Source organism: Mercenaria mercenaria, chromosome 14 (assembly GCF_021730395.1).
Source record: "Mercenaria mercenaria strain notata chromosome 14, MADL_Memer_1, whole genome shotgun sequence".
NCBI classification, from domain to species: domain Eukaryota; kingdom Metazoa; phylum Mollusca; class Bivalvia; order Venerida; family Veneridae; genus Mercenaria; species Mercenaria mercenaria.
The window spans coordinates 30,717,729-30,737,936 of NC_069374.1; the positions used below are offsets into that span (position 1 = coordinate 30,717,729).

At 33.9% G+C, this 20,208-nt stretch overlaps 1 protein-coding gene across 1 annotated transcript; it reads left to right on the forward strand.

Moving 5' to 3' along the window:
• The first annotated feature begins 1,296 nt into the window (after positions 1–1,296).
• LOC123526740 (uncharacterized) lies at positions 1,297–18,758 on the forward strand. The gene is made up of 4 exons (XM_045305989.2): positions 1,297–1,395; positions 8,459–8,517; positions 13,152–13,499; positions 18,387–18,758. The coding sequence occupies exons 2-4, from the start codon at positions 8,469–8,471 to the stop codon at positions 18,737–18,739; spliced, it is 750 nt and encodes a 249-aa protein (XP_045161924.2). The 5' UTR covers positions 1,297–1,395; positions 8,459–8,468; the 3' UTR covers positions 18,740–18,758.
• Positions 18,759–20,208: the final 1,450 nt, after the last annotated feature.

Consider the following 20,208-nt stretch of genomic DNA (forward strand, 5'->3'; position numbering starts at 1 on the left):
CTTGAATAAAGATCATTTTATTTTGATGCATATATTGTCGGTACTTAACAAAATGCCTCACATATATGTGTTATACCTTTCGTCACAGTACTACAGCGGTTTCAGTTTTAAATTAGTCTCGATAAAATTGAGATATGATATTTGGATTATTATACGTCATTTTTTGTCTACAATGATATAATTCCATTAACAGAGAAAGAGATATTTTGTCTATCAAAACAAGTCCGACCATTTTGACACTACCAAGGGAAAGTGACTGTCAGGTCATGTCACCGCGCTGATATTTTGAATGTCATATAAGGGAAAATAACTGTTTCAATGTTTTAACCAAATCATGAAATGATTGCCTCCCTTGTATAGTAGTTATGTCACTATGTGTACACAGGCGATTCAGACAGCAGAAACTGTCAGAAAGAAAAAAAAAACAACTTCTATCCGGTATAATAAAATAAAAATATGGCAGCGTGTATGACACTGATATTGTCAACGCTCGAAACAGAATGTCACCACACGGCCTTCGCCTCGGGTGAGATTCTACCCTCATGCATTCAGATAAGAGGTATTTTACAACGATATAAGTAGAAGATTATTCACTTTTTAAGTTTGTTTCCCGAATATTAGAACATAATAATTACTTTATTCTTTTAACCTGAATTTAGTCTTTTTTTTTGGTCTAGAGAAATATAAAAAGACCAGATACAAGGTCCTAGTATGATAGACATCAAGCAAGTAAGAATAAGAGCTTTCATCACGTGTTGACATTATAATTGCCGCGGTATCAAAAAGTCGTTCTCAAGAACATCTAAGAAATTTCCAGTGTTTGGACCACGATCCGAACCCGGACGTCTGGATTGGCAGTCAAGCGTGTAACCACTAGACCACCGACCATTCAGAAAAAGCTTAAGTATTATACTGATAACAAGCATAAAACAGTTTGTTTACTTTAATAGTACAAAATAGTTTGACAATTTTGCTATTTGTGCGAAATGGTGCAGACATGAAGTGTGCTGAAATGTAGCAATCGTGTGGCCCTTGGACAGAGTTATCGCTACTTCAAATATGTTTAATTCCAACAAAAAATGGTTTTCCATACACACTCTACCAGATGATGACAAAATACTGGGGAAAAAAGCACACTCTGACAGTGATTTTGGCGTAGTATCTGTTTAATATGCGGCATGGTGGTATACTTTACATGCCAGGTAATGGTATGCGGTTTTATCTCCATATCTAATTGGTTGATGGTATTCTATTAGGGCTTCTAAACGTATAATGATAGCATTTATTATTGAGATAAGGTTTATTGATATTGAATACTAGATCTTGTATCGTTAAGAAAGTAAGGCATTTGTTTGAATATAAAAGGCAAAATAGTTTGATACTGGAATGGGACAGGTAGGTGGTAAATTTACTTTTTGGTAGAATACAGGTGATTTCTGTCTATTTATGTTTTAATTATTAATCAAATTGAGTATGCAGGTATAACTCACAATAATCTGACGTATACGTCGCATTTACGACGAGTACGCTAAATACACGGTTTATTGTACGTTCCAATACCGACATTTCTTGTTGATTTTGTCAACGTCCTGCATGGTGAGGTATGAAAAATTACTTATTTTCATTGAAGTTCAACGTGTTTAAAGAAGCGATATATTCAGTACGAGCGACAGATCATTCATGCTTACCATGGTAATGTGGTTTTGACTGGTAATTCTCTAGTTTCTTCAAACTTTCGAGTTAACTGATTCTAAATCGGACATTCACTTTCAAGTTCACTTACTGTCCTTAAAACAATTCTATTAACTTATCATCTGTTTAAAGAGAGAATAATGTAACAATTTACTAATATAAATATATATCACAGCATAAATTGCTGATATACATGTAGGGGCGCTTTATGCCAAAATTAGCGTTGCACATTCCATAAACCGGCGCATCTTTCATACATAAAGGCAGTTCTCTTTTATAGTTAAGGATTATATATTGTTTTCATTCGCATACATCTTTTTTTTATGTTTTACTTTTTTAACATTTTGAACGTTAACAACCAGTCACAGAATTAAATTATTTAATAACAGACATAACAAGTATTGCGTTATGTAACATTTACTCGTATTGACTACCACATGTTTTTTGTTATTTGAAGATAAAATATGAAGAAAAAACTACGTATGCTGACATGAAATTATTATATACAAACTTGTATGTATGTAACTAGATACTGTATATGTATAAGTTACTGAAATTAAATTATGCTCTGTTCTGTTCTGCTGAGATAGGTTAGGCAAGAAACGAAAAACGTATAACCTCCCCATTAAAATCCACAAAAAGGACTTTCGCAACACCAACACCATACAAAATCAAAAAAGTATCTCGCTTCAAATTTGTTTTGACAAATTAAGGAAAAAAAAAAAGCATTAGAAAACCATTGTAGAGGATTTTCTATGTTCTAAGTTTATATCTTAAAAGAAACTATTTTAGTGATACTTGATTGCAATCAAGTACCTAGGAATTTGTTATAGTAGGCAGAGGTGAGGTTTGTGTATCCTCCCTGGAATTTTGTTATTGTGATGACGGTAACTGGTGCAATTTAGCGTTTATTTGAATTTAAATGAGACAGGTAACGACAATCTCGTATTTTTATATAGAGTGTAATCAAACATATTTTACTAAATCTAGGATCAAGTGACGGTTACAAAACATGTGTCAAGAAGTAGAAAAATATCAAATTGAAATGGCTCTCAAAAGAAGAAAATCAGTAACTACTGACTGAATGGCTAAAGAGAATGACCTTTTTATATGACGTATTTCTGCAGATGCGCCGGTTTATGGGATGTACAATACTAATTTTGGCATACAGCGCCCCTACATCAGCAATGTATGCCGTGATATATGTTTATATGAGTAAATTGTTATATTATTCTCTCGTTAAACGGATGAAAAGTCAACAGAATGGTTTTGAGGGACAGAAAGTGAACTTGAAAGTGAATGTTCGCGTTGGAAACCGACACCACACGTCAGTTAACTCGAGTGTTTGAAGAAACTAGAGAATTACCACTCAAAATCACATTACCATCGGAGGCGTGAATGATTTGCAGCTCGTACCGGATCGCTTCTTAAAACACGTTGAACTTCAATAAATATAAGTAGTTTTTCTTACCTCACCATGCAGAAATGCCGGTAATGGAACGTACAATAAACCATGTATTTAGCGTACCCACCGTAAATGCGACGTAGACGTTGGACACGGTGTGATAGTGATAATCAAGCAAAAAGGATATTCTCTAAAATGAATTAAGTCAAAATAAAACAAAGAAAGTAAAACCGCCATATAATACCTGCATTAAAGAATATATCAATAATGATTCAGAAAACTTGTTAATAAGCAATCAGAGAAAGATATCAATTCAGCTTATGTACAATAGTACACAGTTCTATCAAATCAGTTTTTCGAAGTCCGCATAGAAAATAAAACGTTTTCCGCCATAAATATTTTAAGTTAGAAAAGTTTGTTGCAGGGTCAGTTGTAATGAGAGAAATATGCAACCAAAGTGATATGACTATTTTTACGTCTAGAAGCAACAATTGCTTTTAACTTGAAAACGAACCAGAAACTATTAACATTAACAAATTTTATCTTTAAATATAACAACTCAAATTCCTTGGAATGTTAACTAATCATAAAGTCCAATTATAATATGCAAGAATAATCCAAATACTGTCCTGGTCAAATTTAATTCCAATCAGTATTAATTCCAAATATTTCATACACAATTAAAAAGTATTTAGTATATCCAAGGAATATAAATCCTCCCTTTAAAGATTTCAACTCCGCAAAGTTAATGTAAATCCTTCAAATGTTAAATGTCCAAACTGATAATATTTTGTTATTAAGAAATACAGGAAAGTTTTTCAATCAGATCTTGCTTAGGCTCTGCCCTGTCACCAGGCAGCTTCCTATACATAGCATCATGGAAGGTTCAACCACTTTTTTGTATCACCAAAAATATAAAAGAATAACCTGAAAAAACCCCAGAATAAAACAGACTTTAGAATAGTGTTACACACAGCTGATTGAACTTTCTAGAAAACCATAGTTTACAAATAATTATTGACATACATGGTGTCTCAAAACTAGCACAGACTTTATAATAACCAATATGTCATCAATATAGAAAAAAAAATTATGAAGCAAACTGGGGAATGACATGTAAATAACACTATATACAGTTTTAGTAGCAGAAATTGGATTGTGATGTTTTCATACCATACAAAAATGTATTTACTTTGAATTTACAACAAAAGTACAAGTGTAAGATTATCATGCAGGACCTCAAAATTGTACACTTGCTTTATCCTATATCAGTCGGTAAAATCACTATAACCACGGGCAAATCATTTATAATTAATTGGGTTATGATTTCATTAGCTTGGATGTCCTAAATATCTCTAATTTGTAATGTTTGTAAGCTTATTTATTGCCACCGCCCAAACTCCATATGGGCAACTCCTCTAGAAGGCTGATGAAGATATTGCAGGATACCCAAAACGCTCCAGTTCCAGAAACTCCCCTGGTTCTTTGGCGAACCAGATGTAAAATATCCATACATGGGGCTTTTCAAGTTATCGCAAATTATTTATAAATATTAACGAATTTCTTACCTGAAATAAATATACACTTCGGACTTTCAAACTGGTATTATCAAGTGATGTATTCGGACTAAGTATGAAGATTTGACTAAAAAAATATAATAATACCACAGGCTGAAAATTTGTATTACTAGGAATGAAAATTTTTATTCTTGAGTTTATCGATATCTTGAGGCAGTCTGCGGTGTGGCCGATGTAAAACGTCGCGTGGAACATGAACTCAGTGTTGTTATATTTCCTGGTCTTGTGAGGTCGTAGAATCTTTTAAGTATTTTAAGCGGTTCTATGGGTAGTGAAAGAATGTTGCATATTTCATTTCCTCTAATGAACAGACTCAGTATAGCAGAGTCTGCTGTTTCATTTTTTCGTTGCCATTCATGCTTTTATAGGATCTTCTTTTAGATCTTAATTTGATCTTCCTCAGTAATGATGGCTGATAGCAAAACAAGCAAATATATTTTGGAACAAGACTTTTTGTAGACATTGATCACCGGTTTACACAACTGAGTTATTGCAATTTATTCTAAATAATATCAATAAGGGAAACAAAACACTTGTAATCAATTGGATACACAGGTATTACACTATCTAAAATAAATAATATTGGAAGATAAAACGCGCACCTCTTACGGGTCACAACGCTCATCTTAAGTGTTTTAGATGATAGAGATATTGCTCTTGATTACGGTTAACATGCTTAGGCCTAAAAAAATATTCCTTGTTTCCGGTAACATGCTCAAAACAATTTTTTTTGGAAAATTTTTTATTAAGGGAGACTTTTCGGAAATTAATTTTGTGTCAAAAAATGAATACAGATAAGGGGGTTATGCCTTTAGAGTATCAGGAAGTGGATTTCTAACATCACTGACTATGTTTAAAGCATAAAAAGTGCAGTTTGGCAACTTTATACCAAAAAGCTGAAAAAATTATTCTCTAAGGCCAAAAAAACATTTAGGGTCGGGCCAAAAATTTAGGGTAGGTCGGGATACCGGAAACAAACAATTTTTTTACGCATAATTTGAGAGTCTTACACAAGTGAAGTGTATAAAGATTTAAGGCCTTTATAGAATTTAAAAAAGGAGGACCAAAACGAAATGTCAACCAAAAACAAAAAAATTATATATAAATAAAAAAAAATTTTTTTAAGTAGTATCAAGAGGGATCTAATTCTAATTGAATGTGAAACAGATGTTTTTTTTTCGTTTGCAGCTTCATTACTTACCTGATAGGAAAAGCAGGTGAACGTAGTAATACATATTTTCCAGTCTTACAGTATTCATGAACATAGTCCTACGACCTACAAATTTTATAAGTATTTAACTGATCATGATCCATACAAAGTAGAAGTGATGGTTCTGGAACCATCTACTTTTTTAAGAGTGATAAACTAGACTTAGTGTACAAGGTTAATATATCTCAGACAGTTTTCAAGAATGGCCAAGATTCGTACTACGGCATGCCTCTAGGTGGTGGCGTACGCTTTCCTATTATTGCCCAAGCTTGGGTTTGGACTTACCACATGTACATGCGGAATCCCTTTGACCAATTGTGCATGGTGTATCCTGTATTTGTGTATTTAGGGTAAAAAAAAAATGGGTAGTGACATTTATGCCTATTGATGTGGTAAATAATCAAATTAACCGGTTATGCAAGGAAACATTCTGGATTCATAAGTTAAAAACACTCAATCCTGATGGACTTAATTCAAAAACATTGTTTAATGTGTAATGAATTTTACATGTATATGTGTTTGTTTAGTACTATTGCGTTTTTTCCTATTTATGGTTTTTATATATACTGCTATAGGAAATCCTGTATTCTTATATCCGTAATGTACTAAACTTGCTATTTATTATTAACACTAATTTATGTAATATTTTAAAAAAAAACAGTATACGTTTTTCCGCCATTCAACGTAACGTTTACTTCATGACGTCACGTCCGTTGTTTTATTATGTATTTATCCTGATGAAGGCGTAAGCGCCGAAACGTTGATAAAAGATAAATATTCACGTGTCGTTGTTGAATTTTACCATTGTATTTAGGGTAACGATTTTAATAAGTTATCTAATGACCAGTTGATCAGTTGGCTAATTTTCCCGAACACTTGTTAGTGCCGTTAGTGCTATTTGTTCTATTCGGTGGTGTTGATGGCGGGATGAATAATTGACGCTATAATTTGTAAACAAATAGATAAGCTAATTTGATATTCATGTAAACGCAGTAGTTGTTAGTGCAATGGCGACGTTTACAGCTGTACATCAAGGACATTAATTTACGTAATAAAAGAGTACATAAAGATTTAGCCTTTTATTTATGATGCCAGACTACGCAAAAAACAATCTTCATATTTAAATTCCATTTTCAAATTTTTATTTTATCACTGTTTTTTTTTTTTTTTTTCATGGGGTACCGAAACCTCATTTGAAAGTATAGTATAATATACGTCAAAAGTCAAAATTTTGGATGTAAATAATTAACAAAGGCGATTGCAAGCAGTAGTTCCGGAATTTCTATAAGACCATAGTGTTAACAATTATTTTCTATCATTTGATAAAGTGACATAGAATTGATCTTGTATATCTGAGTTTCAGATCTGACCTAGATTAAACTGAGACAAACATTCCGAGAAAGTGTTGTAAAGATGAAGTAGACATTGTGTCCACTAAAGTGTAAAGAAAGATGATTTTATGATTTAATCTAGTAACATAGTTTTTGACCTCAGGTACCAAGGTTTTAAACTTGACAGAGTCAACCATTTTTACAAACAAATATACAATGCTCAGTTGGAGAATATGGCATGGTTTGGACTAGTGACCTAGTCTTTCTTCAGATAATAAAGGTAGTGAAGTTTTGAACCTTACCGAGATATCTCACAGGCAAACATTCTGACAAATGTTTATGTATGTTGATCAAGTAGAAAGTGTGGCATCTACAGAGTGTCTAGAGTGTTCACAATGTTTAACGATGACTTGACACACTGACCTAGTTTAAGACATCATGTGACCCATCCTTGAATATGGAGACAAACATTATGACATAGTTCAAATAGAAAGTGTGGCCTCTAGTGTGTAAACAAGGTTATTCTGTGATTTGACCTATTAGCATAGTTTCAGACCTCAGTAACACAGTTTCGAAGTTGGTCCAGATTTAAGCGTACAAGCATATAAACACAGATATATGATGATCATGTAGAACATTGTTGTATCTAGGGTGTTAACAAGGGTTTTCTGTGATTTAACCTTGTGACCTACTTTTGACATGGAATAATTTTGTTTTGAACTAGATCTAGATTTCATAAGAAAAAACGACATTATTTAATAAAGATCATGTAGAAAATAAGGCTTCTAGAATGTTAATAAGATTTTTTTTCTCAATGATTTAAACTGGTGACATAGATTTTGATTCCAGGCAACCCAGTTATAAACTTATCCAAATTTTCATAGAAAACTTTTGACAGATAATGGTAAAAAAGAAAATGTGGCCTGAATAGTATTGATAAGGCTTTTCTCTGATTTGACCACTGAACTAGTAGGGTTTTTACCTCAGGTAACCACCATTTTAGACTTGACCTAGATTTTATATGGACACATATTTTGTCATAGTTTTATGAAGATCATGTAGAATATATGACCTTTGTAGTATTAACAGTAAAGTACTATGATTTAACCTAGTGACCTTGTTATTGCTGGACGACGTTCGGCGGACACAAGATGATGACATAGATCACCTTGAGCACTCTGTGTTCTGATGAGCTAAATATCAATGAATTATTTGGCAATTAATAAGAGTTGTCGATTTTTAGGGCCAGAAGAATGATCTCACACGTACTGATATACCTTTGTCTGGCAAGTGGAATTAAAGGTAATTATAATATTTTAATCATATATATTTCATCAAAACGTGACTCACGATTTAGCATTTAGACCTGCTGTCCGAATGACAAGTACTTGACAGTGAATAGCAATATATATAGATGGTATAAATAGAATACTTAAAAATAAATAAAAGGGACTTATTTCGTTGATTCAATTGTTGAGTTCATCCCAACAATGCAGTATTTTCCCCATAATTTTATATTAAATGTCAAAACCCACGAATTTGTACTCCCAAAAACAGCCATATTGGCCAAAAACCATAAAACGTGATTCCCAACAAAACAAAAATAATCACAGTATTACCTAAATATAGTTATTTCTACGACATGGTATACCAACGTTGAGAAACCTAATTGACCTATTCAGCTCATTTTTATTTACTTTTGTTGATATGCATTTACTGCAAAAGTTTTTGCCACCTAATAGAAAAATTGTAATCAATTTACACAAGAACACATTAGATTTCTTGTACATAAATCAAGTGCACCAATAAAGAAGTCGAACTATAAATGATAAGGTTTGACACATGTAACCCAAATGTATGGTTTACAGTGAAACATGGCTCGCAAGAGCATCAGTGGTTGGAGCATTGAACTAACACAACAATTCATGCGGACCCCTACAACTTTCCTTATAGTTATGTATCTGTATGATTGGATCGTACAAGATACCTTGAGGTATTTGTTTATTCTCGATATTTATTGATTGAAATAAATATCCATAAAAATAAGAAAAATAAACAAAAAACTTATTTCATCTTCTTTCTTTAAAAGAGCGAGGCATCCTAAAATATCTCATCTGTAACAATCACCCCATCTCCTTTGATAATATATTTTAAAATGAAAAAGAATTAAGCACACGTTGTGGTAAACACACTTGTTACACTATTACCATTTTATCATGGTCTCCTGAACCACATAATTTGATCTATGTATGAAAATACGTTTTGATAAATTCACATACTTGTTGCTGTTAAAGTTCTATACCGATTTTTATTTTATGTTAAAACATATAATGGAGTTACCCAATAAAAGAAGATGCACAAATACATGGTTAGAAAAACACCACTTTCAATATTGCACAAGGATATACACCGTAAGAGTCATACAGGGAGGTAATTAAATAAATGGAACCAATAATGCCTTCAACTACGCTATTCAGTCATTGAAAAATATGACAACAATTGCCAGACAAGAAATAACTTTAAAAATGATGGTCGGCGAATTGTAATAAGGAAAGAAGTTTATGAATTTTTCATCTAACATTCATCTTTCATCTAACATTTTTCAAATTGCAAAACTAAGCACCGCACTTTAACAATTTAAATGGTTCTCTTTTAATTTTTCGCAAAGGTTTCGTAGGGTTGCAATTTTGTTTCGTTTATCCTTAGACGAATAATTACAGCAGCAGTTTGATGAAGATTCATGAAGCGGTTCATGAGAAGAGGTCATTAAACGTGTTTATATTTTTAGCTAAATTGGTCCCTATCCCCATTTGTAACAAAATAGCAGGAGACCTTACGATATTGTTACACATCGAGTTTGATAAAAATCCATTACATTTTAGTGGTTAATGCGAAGAAAGGCATATCTACTTTTAGCTATAGTGGTCCCTAATAGGGCCCAAGTTCCTATATAAATAAATTTGGAAGAGGACCTTATAATGATGCTCCAGACCAAGTATGACAAAGATCCACCAAGCTGTTCATGAGACGCTGTATAAAGGCATTTCTAGTTTTAGTTCTAGCAGCCCCTAAAATGGGTTAAATGTCCCAGCTGAACAAAGATGGCTGCGGGCCTAATAAAGATGCTACAAATCAAGTTTGATTAGAATACATGAGAAACAAGAAATATCTTTACAAAATAATGGTCGGCGAATTGTAATAAGGAAAGAAGTGTATGAATTTTTCATCTAACATTCATCTTTCATCTAACATTTTTCAAATTGCAAAACTAAACACCGGACTTCAACAATTTAAATGGTTCTCTTTTAATCTTTCGCAAAGGTTTCGTAGGGTTGCAATTTTGTTTCGTTTATCCTTAGACGAATAATTACAGCAGTAGTTTGATGAAGATTCATGAAGCGGTTCATGAGAAGAGGTTATTAAACGTGTTTATATTTTTAGCTAAATTGGTCCCTATCCCCATTTGTAACAAAATAGCAGGAGACCTTACGATATTGTTACACATCGAGTTTGATAAAAATCCATTACATTTTAGTGGTTAATGCGAGGAAAGGCATATCTACTTTTAGCTATAGTGGTCCCTAATAGGGCCCAAGTTTCTAAATAAAATTTGGAAGAGGACCTTATAATGATGCTCCAGACCAAGTATGACAAAGATTCACCAAGCTGTTCATGAGACGCTGTATAAAGGCATTTCTAGTTTTAGCTCTAGCAGCCCCTAAAATGGGTCAAATGTCCCAGCTTAACAAAGTTGGTTGCGGGCCTAATAAAGATGCTACAAATCAAGTTTGATTAGAATACAAGAGAAAAAATCAATTAAAGGATTTATTTATTTATTATTTTTATTTTATTTTAAATTAGGCCAACTGATCCCGCTTTAAAAATTGCATATTCGCTATTCATGAATCTTTGGACAATGACGTCACACCTATAAAAAAGTGAAGATCAAGCAAAACATACAATTGTAATTATTTCAATATTTCTATTTCATAAACAAAGTCTGACCGTAGTCTTATCACATAGATAAACTGTATGCAGCGTACCTTCATTTCAGTGTAATGAGATTCAGTCATTATATAGCATATATATAATGAAACAGATTTCAACTGAGTTCAATATTTGTATACCATACTAAAGAAAAATATTCATATATAATAAATCAGTTAAATAAACAAGTACTCATTTTAATATGCAATCTGAATAAGTCATAAAAGCAAGAAACCTTTTCATATACAGACGACAATTGTAACAAGGAAAATCTTTTAAAAAGCACTTCTCTACATAAAAGACTCTTATCACACCCTTATTCATTTGATACGCAGACCGTATTCAGCTCTTTCTTTAATTTGATATATGTTGGTATTTGAACAGGTTTTTATCATATTTATTAAACTTACTTATCATTTTGAGATATATCAATATTCTTGCTAAATATACTGAGCCAAAGTTAGCTTTAAAACTGTGAACAGCGTCGTTTTGGATAAACGCTTTGTCTACATTTCACTCAGCGTAGCACAATCAACAGAGTGAAAGAAATTGACACTCTCGTCCATTCAGGCAGAGTGTTGCATAAATCTTCCATTTTGATAAATTATCTATAATGCGTTATCAAGTAGTTTGATTTGCAAACTGAAGTCACGTGGCATAGGTAACGAAAAGGAATTTAGACGGCGTCGCCGAAAAATCAATTAAAGAATTTTTTTATTTATTATTTTTATTTATTTCTAAAATAGGCCAACTGATCCCGCTTTAACAAATGCATATTCGCTATTCATGGATCTTTGGACAATGACGTCACACCTATAAAAAAGTGAAGGTCAAGCAAAACATACAATTGTAATTATTTCAATATTTCTGTTTCATAACCAAAGTTTGACCGTAGTCATATCACATAGATAAACTGTATGCAGCGTACCTTCATTTCAGTGTAATGAGATTCAGTCATTATATAGCATATATATAATAAAACAGATTTCAACTGAGTTCAATATTTACATACCATACTAAAGAAAAATATTCATATATAGTAAATCAGTTAAATAACTTATAACAAATATATCAAAGCAAACAAGTACTCATTTTAATATGCAATCTGAATAAGTCACAAAAGCAAGAAACCTTTTCATATACAGACGACAATTGTAACAAGGAAAATCTTTTAAAAAGCACTTCTCTACATAAAAGACTCTTATCACACCCTTATTCATGTGACACGCAGACCGTATTTAGCTCTTTCTTTAATTTGATATATGTTGGTATTTGAACAGGTTTTTATCATATTTATTAAACTTACTTATCATTTTGAGATATATCAATATTCTTGCTAAATATACTGAGCCAAAGTTAGCTTTAAAACTGTGAACAGCGTCGTTTTGGATAAACGCTTTGTCTACATTTCACTCAGCGTAGCACAATCAACAGAGTGAAAGAAATTGACACTCTCGTCCAATCAGACAGAGTGTTGCATAAATCTTCCATTTTGATAAATTATCTAAAATGCGTTATCAAGTAGTTTGATTTGCAAACTGAAGTCACGTGGCATAGGTAACGAAAAGGAATTTAGACGGCGTCGCCGAAAATAAAAAGGCAATAGCAATATATTATTTGTTCGCATGAAATATTGTGGTAGCCATATTATAAGCAAATCCAATACGACCCTTTGACACAATTATTTTAAACATTTTGGAATCAACGATAGTAGAAAGAAATGGTCCGTTTTGAATATCCTAGACGAATTACTTCTCCATAAACTTTATTTTGCGACTCGTAAAATTGTTTATAGCCATTTCTTTAACGTTAAATAGATCTTATCATGCAAAGTCATCAAGAGGGAGGAAAAGACTTTTGCAGTAAATGCATATGCATAATTTATATTCAATGAAACATTTTTGTTCATGCTACTGCTTGCTACTGTAACAAAGATTATATATTTTAAGGTGCTTTTTGTGTAAACGTTACATTACTTCCAAGCTCGGCCGACGTTGTAGAAAACGGAAAAATAAATTTGACATGCTATAACGATGAACAGAAAGGTGATGTTGCAGTCTGGACAAACTCGAATGGACTAGCAGAGTCGGTAACGATATATAACAATTCGAAGTGCACAGTAGCTGGATTTCTAGCGAATACCTCCTTGTACACAACGTACTGTATGGGAGGCGGGTCATTTGTGTTGCAGCTGAACAATGTTGACAGACGAATGCATGACGTATCGTGGATATGTGCATATCGCTTCGAGGATGGGATACAAGTTAAAAGTAACAATGCATCTGTTTATGTTATAGGTAAATCTTTTCTTCATACCTGGGGTTGCAAAATATAGTTAGGTTATATAACTTTCGAAACAAGATATTGATTAGTATTATACCGGAATGCTTTAGAAATACATCTATAACAACTGAACTAAGTATTAACATGCAATACAAAGTCCCCAACTGGGAGACAACTAATTTGCTGTGACTGCAGTATAAAATAATGATCCGATGTTTGTCAATGATGCATGATTGTATATAAGTTTATTTATGGTCGCCACTAGCAACCCATATGGGCGACTCCTCCAGAAGACTGTTAGTAATGTTAGTGAGAGGATAGTACAAGATACAGAAGACGCTCCACTACCAGAAGCTTCCATACACGGGTCTCTTATCCCAATATTAGTTATTTTTATTTGGAGTAGCGGGGGCTCGAACTCACTCCCTAGTTTCGTAGTCAGGCAGTGTTACCCTTTGACCATTGCGTCCGAACTCTCAATGGTGTATATACAATATTGCAATATATATATGTAATATTTTATAATATGTTATAACACAACATTTGGATTAAAATTTGCATATACAAAATTCTACAGTTGATAATTGCTTATAACATTTATGAATATAAAAGGTATCTTATTTCAATTGTTTGATAACAATCCATTTTGAAGCTAATGGCAGAATGTTAGAAAAGTGTAAGAAATCATCGTATTAAGAGGAATTAATTCTGAAGAAAACGCACCAACCATTGTTAATTGGGTCCATATGACACATGAGTTTATATTAAAATATTTTAAAGACTGGACAGGAAAATCTGTTGTTTTTCAAGTGTGACATTGACTTTTAAGATGAGGTTCTGAGTATTGCACATGACTTATTGTCTGATTATTGGGAACTTTTGTGTCAAGTAATATTAAAATCCCTTAATGTGCGACAGAGTTATTGACCAGAAAGGAAAAAAACAACACTTCTGACATTTGACCTCCGACTGTGACATTAATCTTTGAATAAGGGATCATAACAGTTTTACGTAAGACACATTGTGTCAAGTTTAGTAAAATCCCTTAATGAATGACAGTTATTGACCGTACATGAGAAAAACACTATTGACATTTGACCTCCAAGTGTCACACTGACCTTAACGTTAGGGGCTTGTGTGTTGCGCATGACACATTGTCTTATTATGGGATACATTTGTGCCAAGTAATATTAAAATTGCTTTAATGATTGTATATTTAGTACCAAACAGGAGAAAAGCTCTGTTGGCCTTTGACCTCAAGGTGTGACCTTGACATTTAGATAAGGGTCTGGGTTTTGCCCGATGAAACTTTGTTTTATATAGGGGAATATTTGTGCTAGCTATTACTTAAATCTTGTTTTGCATGACAGTGGTATGAAAAAAAAGAACTATTGACCTTTGATTTCTAAGTGTGACATTGACCTTTGAACTAGGGCTCTGGGTTTGTGCATGACACGTCTTCTGTTTATGAGGAACATTAATGTCGAGTTTTTGACCGGACAGGAAACGGACCCTGTTCATGTCATGTTAAAAGTTACATTGGCATTTAAGCTAGGGATCTGGACGTTTTGCATGACATATCGCCATATTCTGGGGTTTATGGGCTAAGTAATATTCAAATCCCTTAGTGGATGGTCAACTTGACAAGACAAAATTTGAACTTTGACCTCCAAGTGTGACCTTGACCTTGAAGCTAGCGGTTCTGGTTTGCGCATGACACATGAGGAAAATTAGTGCCAAGAAATATCTAAATCCGTTGAGGAATGACTGTTATGGACGGGACACAAAATTGCGGACGGACAGAAGAACGGACGGAATGACGGAATGACGACGGACAGACGGGCGGACGGGAAAGCGCAATCCTACAGTCTCCGAAGCTGGTTTCCAATTAGTAGTAGACTAAGAATTACTCCGCTGTACGTGAATCGCTGACGTATGCTATCACTACAAAAATACTACATTTTTTTTCACGATGTATATGCATATCGGATCCCTGTCTGTGAAAAATGAGAAAACGAATCCCTCTCTGTTCGCGCACAGGACACTCTTTGTGGTAAACAATGAACTCCAACATCAGTGAGCTCGGAATTTCTAAATTTTTGTCCTGAACACATTTTTGTGCATAAAAAATCATATGAACCACGTAGCTATACACCATTGCTTTTTTATCGTTACTGATGTTTTATCAGTTGACACAAGTCCAAACGAAGATGGAATGTAGACGGAGGGTACTTGCTTGGATGAACATCGTGCGATGTTTATGAAACTTAAATACGATTCTACTTGAATATAGCAAATATCTAGTACATTAGATGTGAAGTCGTTGATCCCATCTTACTTGTAAATACACTTTTTGTGGTTATATTCGTCATGTTTCTTTAAAAACGCCCTACTTTTGATTTTGTTAATGCATGGAATCCCTCTCAGTCGGTGCAATTTTGCCTCACAGGATCCCACTTGACTCTCTGCACACGGCACGGGAACCCTCTTTGACAAAATTTTCTATCGGCACGGGCACCCTTAACTTCAGTGTTAGAATTTTGGGATGGTATTCTTATTGAAAACAACATCTGTTTCTAAGGGAAATGAATCATGGTGTTTTACTTCCCTTAATATGCTTTTAAATTGAAAATAAATCAGCAATTTCACATAACATTCATATTTAAATTTTATTATCAAATTTAACTATAACGCGAATTTGTATAATTTGATTTGATACAAAGAGGGGCCATTCATGCATGCCTAATCTGAATAGGGGGCATTCAGCGACACATCTGTACCATAACAAACCCCTGTCCTCCCGGGCACACAAGTCTGTACCGGAAACATCGATATTTTCCCATACATTGACGCCTGATTTTCATATCGGATGCCTGACGTAATTGAATTTGTGTCGTGGCATTAACATTTTTATTTAGTTCAGTATTGTCAGTCTTATTCAGACTATTGAACAAATTTATAGTAGTTACATTATATTGTATGCGTATGTAGAAAAAGGTTATCATCTTTGCATCGGTAAATATGCACTCGTTCTTCCGGGGAAGAATATTGCGCTCCTTAAGTCGTACAGTCTATTTCCGCTGCAAAACTCGTGCATAGCTAATAACCTATAATTATTGTGGTGCTTTTAAATACGAACACAATCTCATAACTCTAACACTGAAGTTAAATGGAGAGGGCGCCGGTGCCGATAAGAAAATTAATTGTGTCCGAGAGGGCTCCCGTGCCGTGTGCAGAGACTCAAGAGGGATCCTGTAAGGCAAAATTGAGCCAACTGAAAGGGATCCCGTGCTTAAACGAAATCGGAAGTAGAGCGTTTTTTTTTGTTTTAGGAAATATGACGAAAATAACCACATATTGTGTATTTACAAATAAGATGGGATCAACGGCTTCACATCTAAGGTATTAGATACTTGCTATATTCAAGGAAAGTCGTATTCAAATTTCATAACACCGCACTATGTTCATCCAAGCAAGTACCTCCGGCTACATTCCATCTTCGTTTGGACTTGTGTCAACTGATATCACAAATGTAACAATAAAAAGGCAATGCTATATAGCTACGTCATAAGTTTTTATGCACAAACCTATGTTCAGGACGAAAAGTTTGATTTTCTGAGCTCCCTGACGTTGGAGTTCATTATTTACCACAGAGTGTCCTGTGAAAGAACAGAAAGGGGTCCGTGTTCTCATTATCCACAGAGAGGGGTCCGATATGCGTATACACCGTGTTTAGTAATAATGTTATTGATAAAAATCGTTCGCGATGAAATGCATCGATCAGTTTAAAAGCGGAGTTTCAGCTTTGGTCGATTTACACATTTTATCATTTATATACAACCATAAGTACAGAGGACAATACCAGAGGCAAAAATGTAAGAAAGATTGACTTTCATTCATATTTTATATGCGACTCTCCCATGCCAGGTAGTTAGAATAATTGGTTACTGTCTTATAATTGTAAATTTAATTTAATTCGGTAATTCGTATATTTTAATTTGTTATGTGGATACGACCGCTGTACGTTTTCTTGTTTATTTTGTGAAGTTTCCAGTTTAATCTGTTAAAATAACGATTTGTTATGTTCACTTATCAATTTGTCATGCAGAGATGACAGTTCGTCTTGTGCGAAACAATTCGTTATCCGATTTATTCATACAATAAGTTTATGACACTGCACCGAGCCTTGACGGCTGTTAGGATGACGTTCCTAATCGAGTATCTAGCCAAATTAGTAAATATACATAAAAACTGTTTTGTTTGTTTTGGGGTTAACGCCGTTTTTCAACAGTATTTCAGTCATGTAACGGCGGGCAGTTAACCTAACCAGTGTTCCTGGATTCTATACCAGTACTTACCTGTTTTCAGCAAGTAATTGCCAACTTCCCTTCATGAATTATCAGAGGTGGAGGACGAATGATTTCAGACACAATGTATTTTATCAAATCGTCATGGAGAACATACGCCCCGCCTTGGGATCGAACTCGCGACCCCGCGATCTGTAGACCGACGCTCTCCCTACTGAGCTAACCGGGCGGATTAAAAAAAACAACATCAAAAAAAACAAAAAAAAACTGCATTTTCTACAAGAAAATTATTATTTGTACCGAATATGTTGGAAAATGCACTTGACGAACTATTGATTGGACAGCCAATCTCGCGAATGCACAACACAAACTAATGTAAATTACCAACAGTTTTATCGACATAACAAATTACGAAGCTAGATATAAAATGTTGGAAGATGTTTGAAATGAAAAGTAAGAACAAAGAAGTCCCTTCCACGCTTTTGTACAATAACTCTGCAACAGTGTCTATATAATAAACGTATTGAAGGCTAATTTGTCCTATTGGTGTTGTTGTTGATCTCTTTCACAGCATATTTATTTGCATCGTTTCAGTTCCTGTTAAGTATATTAGAATTATTGAACTAAACGAAGATAAGAGCAATACAGTAAGTGTGATAGAGAAGCACCAAACTACTCTCAAATACAACGTGTCGTTCAGTCGTCCATCACCAAACGTCAGTTGCTTTCTTTGCATGAATGATAACTCAATTACGCTGCATGTTGGGAACTTCATACCAAACAGATGGAAATATGAAATGGTATTTACTTTCAACAGGACGTTCAATGGATGGATGATACATTGTAGTGCGAGTAACATGCAAACTGTTACTGTTACTTCGAAGCGACTAAATCTTAACGTGTTATGTAAGTTTTGCAATCCGCGTTTTGTTGTTTCGTCAATTTGATTAAACAGGCGAAGTTTTATTCAACGCTTTATATTGTACTTTATAATGGAATTAAAATTAGACCGAATTGTGAGGAAACTATCTTTACTTAATAAGTTCGTTTTCTACAAGTTAAAGATAATATAAAATCCGTAAAATTTGGTAAACTTTGAAAAGCTACATGATTACATATTTATAAGCTTACACCCCTTTTAGATGTATTGAGAGATTTTTGTCAACTATGCGAGATATGTTTCGTTTTTAAGACTAGAGGATCATGATGGCCTTAAATCGCTCACTTGAGTTTCACAGCTTGCATGATGGGGTTGTAGGAGGGGTGGTGATCGCGGGAGAAAATATCTTATATAGAATGTTGACCAGGTTTTCCTATAATTTGTCCAGATGACCTAGTAACCCAATTTTACTCTTGGTCATTATATTCTAGAGACAAAGATTCTGATAAAGATCTAGTAGAAAATATCGTCTCTGGATTCTGAACAGTGGTATCTCATGTTCTGACCCGGTTAATTAGTTTAACACCTCAGTTAAACAAGTTTTGACGTAGACCTAGATTACACGATGACAACCATTCTGACAATTTTTACGTTGTATATTTCTGATCACTGAAATATTTAGAAACATCGTTCTTTGTAAGATAATGACAGGAAACAAATCTTGTATATACCAGATTTTTCACCTTTTATTAAAATATCTTTTGTCACGTAAATGTCCCAGCATAAAACAAATTAAGATATATTAAATTTCTTTGGATGCTCCCGTTGGACCGACATTACTGGGATATAAAAACGGAGGAAAAATTCAAGTGATTGAGAACAATGTGATTTCGATGCCATGCCGTTTGTCTGGAGGCAATCCTACAGCATATGTTACACATATAAATTGGTGGTGCCGCAACATAAGCTTTAATATGGTAGCCAAAAATACTACAAGTACATTTATATGGACTGCTTCTCGTGGAACTAACGGAATATGCGCTTGTATATCTATCCATATCACTAGGCGGAGATTAGCGCCAGTGAGCTTTAACGTGTTATGTGAGCATTATATTTTTTTCCGATGACATTTGAACGTACTTAAAAGTACCCTACCGGTGGAACACCGGAGGAGACTATAGAAATGCCCTCCGTCTGTCCGTTTGTCCGAGCTTATATTTGCATACTTAGGTGGTTATAGGAACAATAGGTAACTGTACTGATTCTTTGATGTAATTTATTCCGAAAGCTTTTTATGGCTTTTTTCTTTTACATGGCTAAAAGAACAATAGAGAGAACAAAAAGAGTTAGCCACACAAATACCCATATGTAGGAAATTTCATCCGTCTGTCCGTCCGCAAATCTTGATTCTTCGATTACTTAAACTGTATTCAAGCTAGAATCTCAAATGTATGTGTATAGAAGCCAATATGTGAATTAATCATGTACATGACTTATGCTTGTAGGTCAAAGGTCAATGCCACTATTTAAGGTCAA

Coding starts and splice junctions, on each gene's coding strand:
- LOC123526740 (XM_045305989.2), top strand. CDS start 8,469: ATGATCTCACACGTACTGATATACCTTTGTCTGGCAAGTGGAATTAAA. Junction 8,518..13,151: donor TCTGGCAAGTGGAATTAAAG/GTAATTATAATA, acceptor ATATATTTTAAG/GTGCTTTTTGTGTAAACGTT. Junction 13,500..18,386: donor TGCATCTGTTTATGTTATAG/GTAAATCTTTTC, acceptor GCATCGTTTCAG/TTCCTGTTAAGTATATTAGA.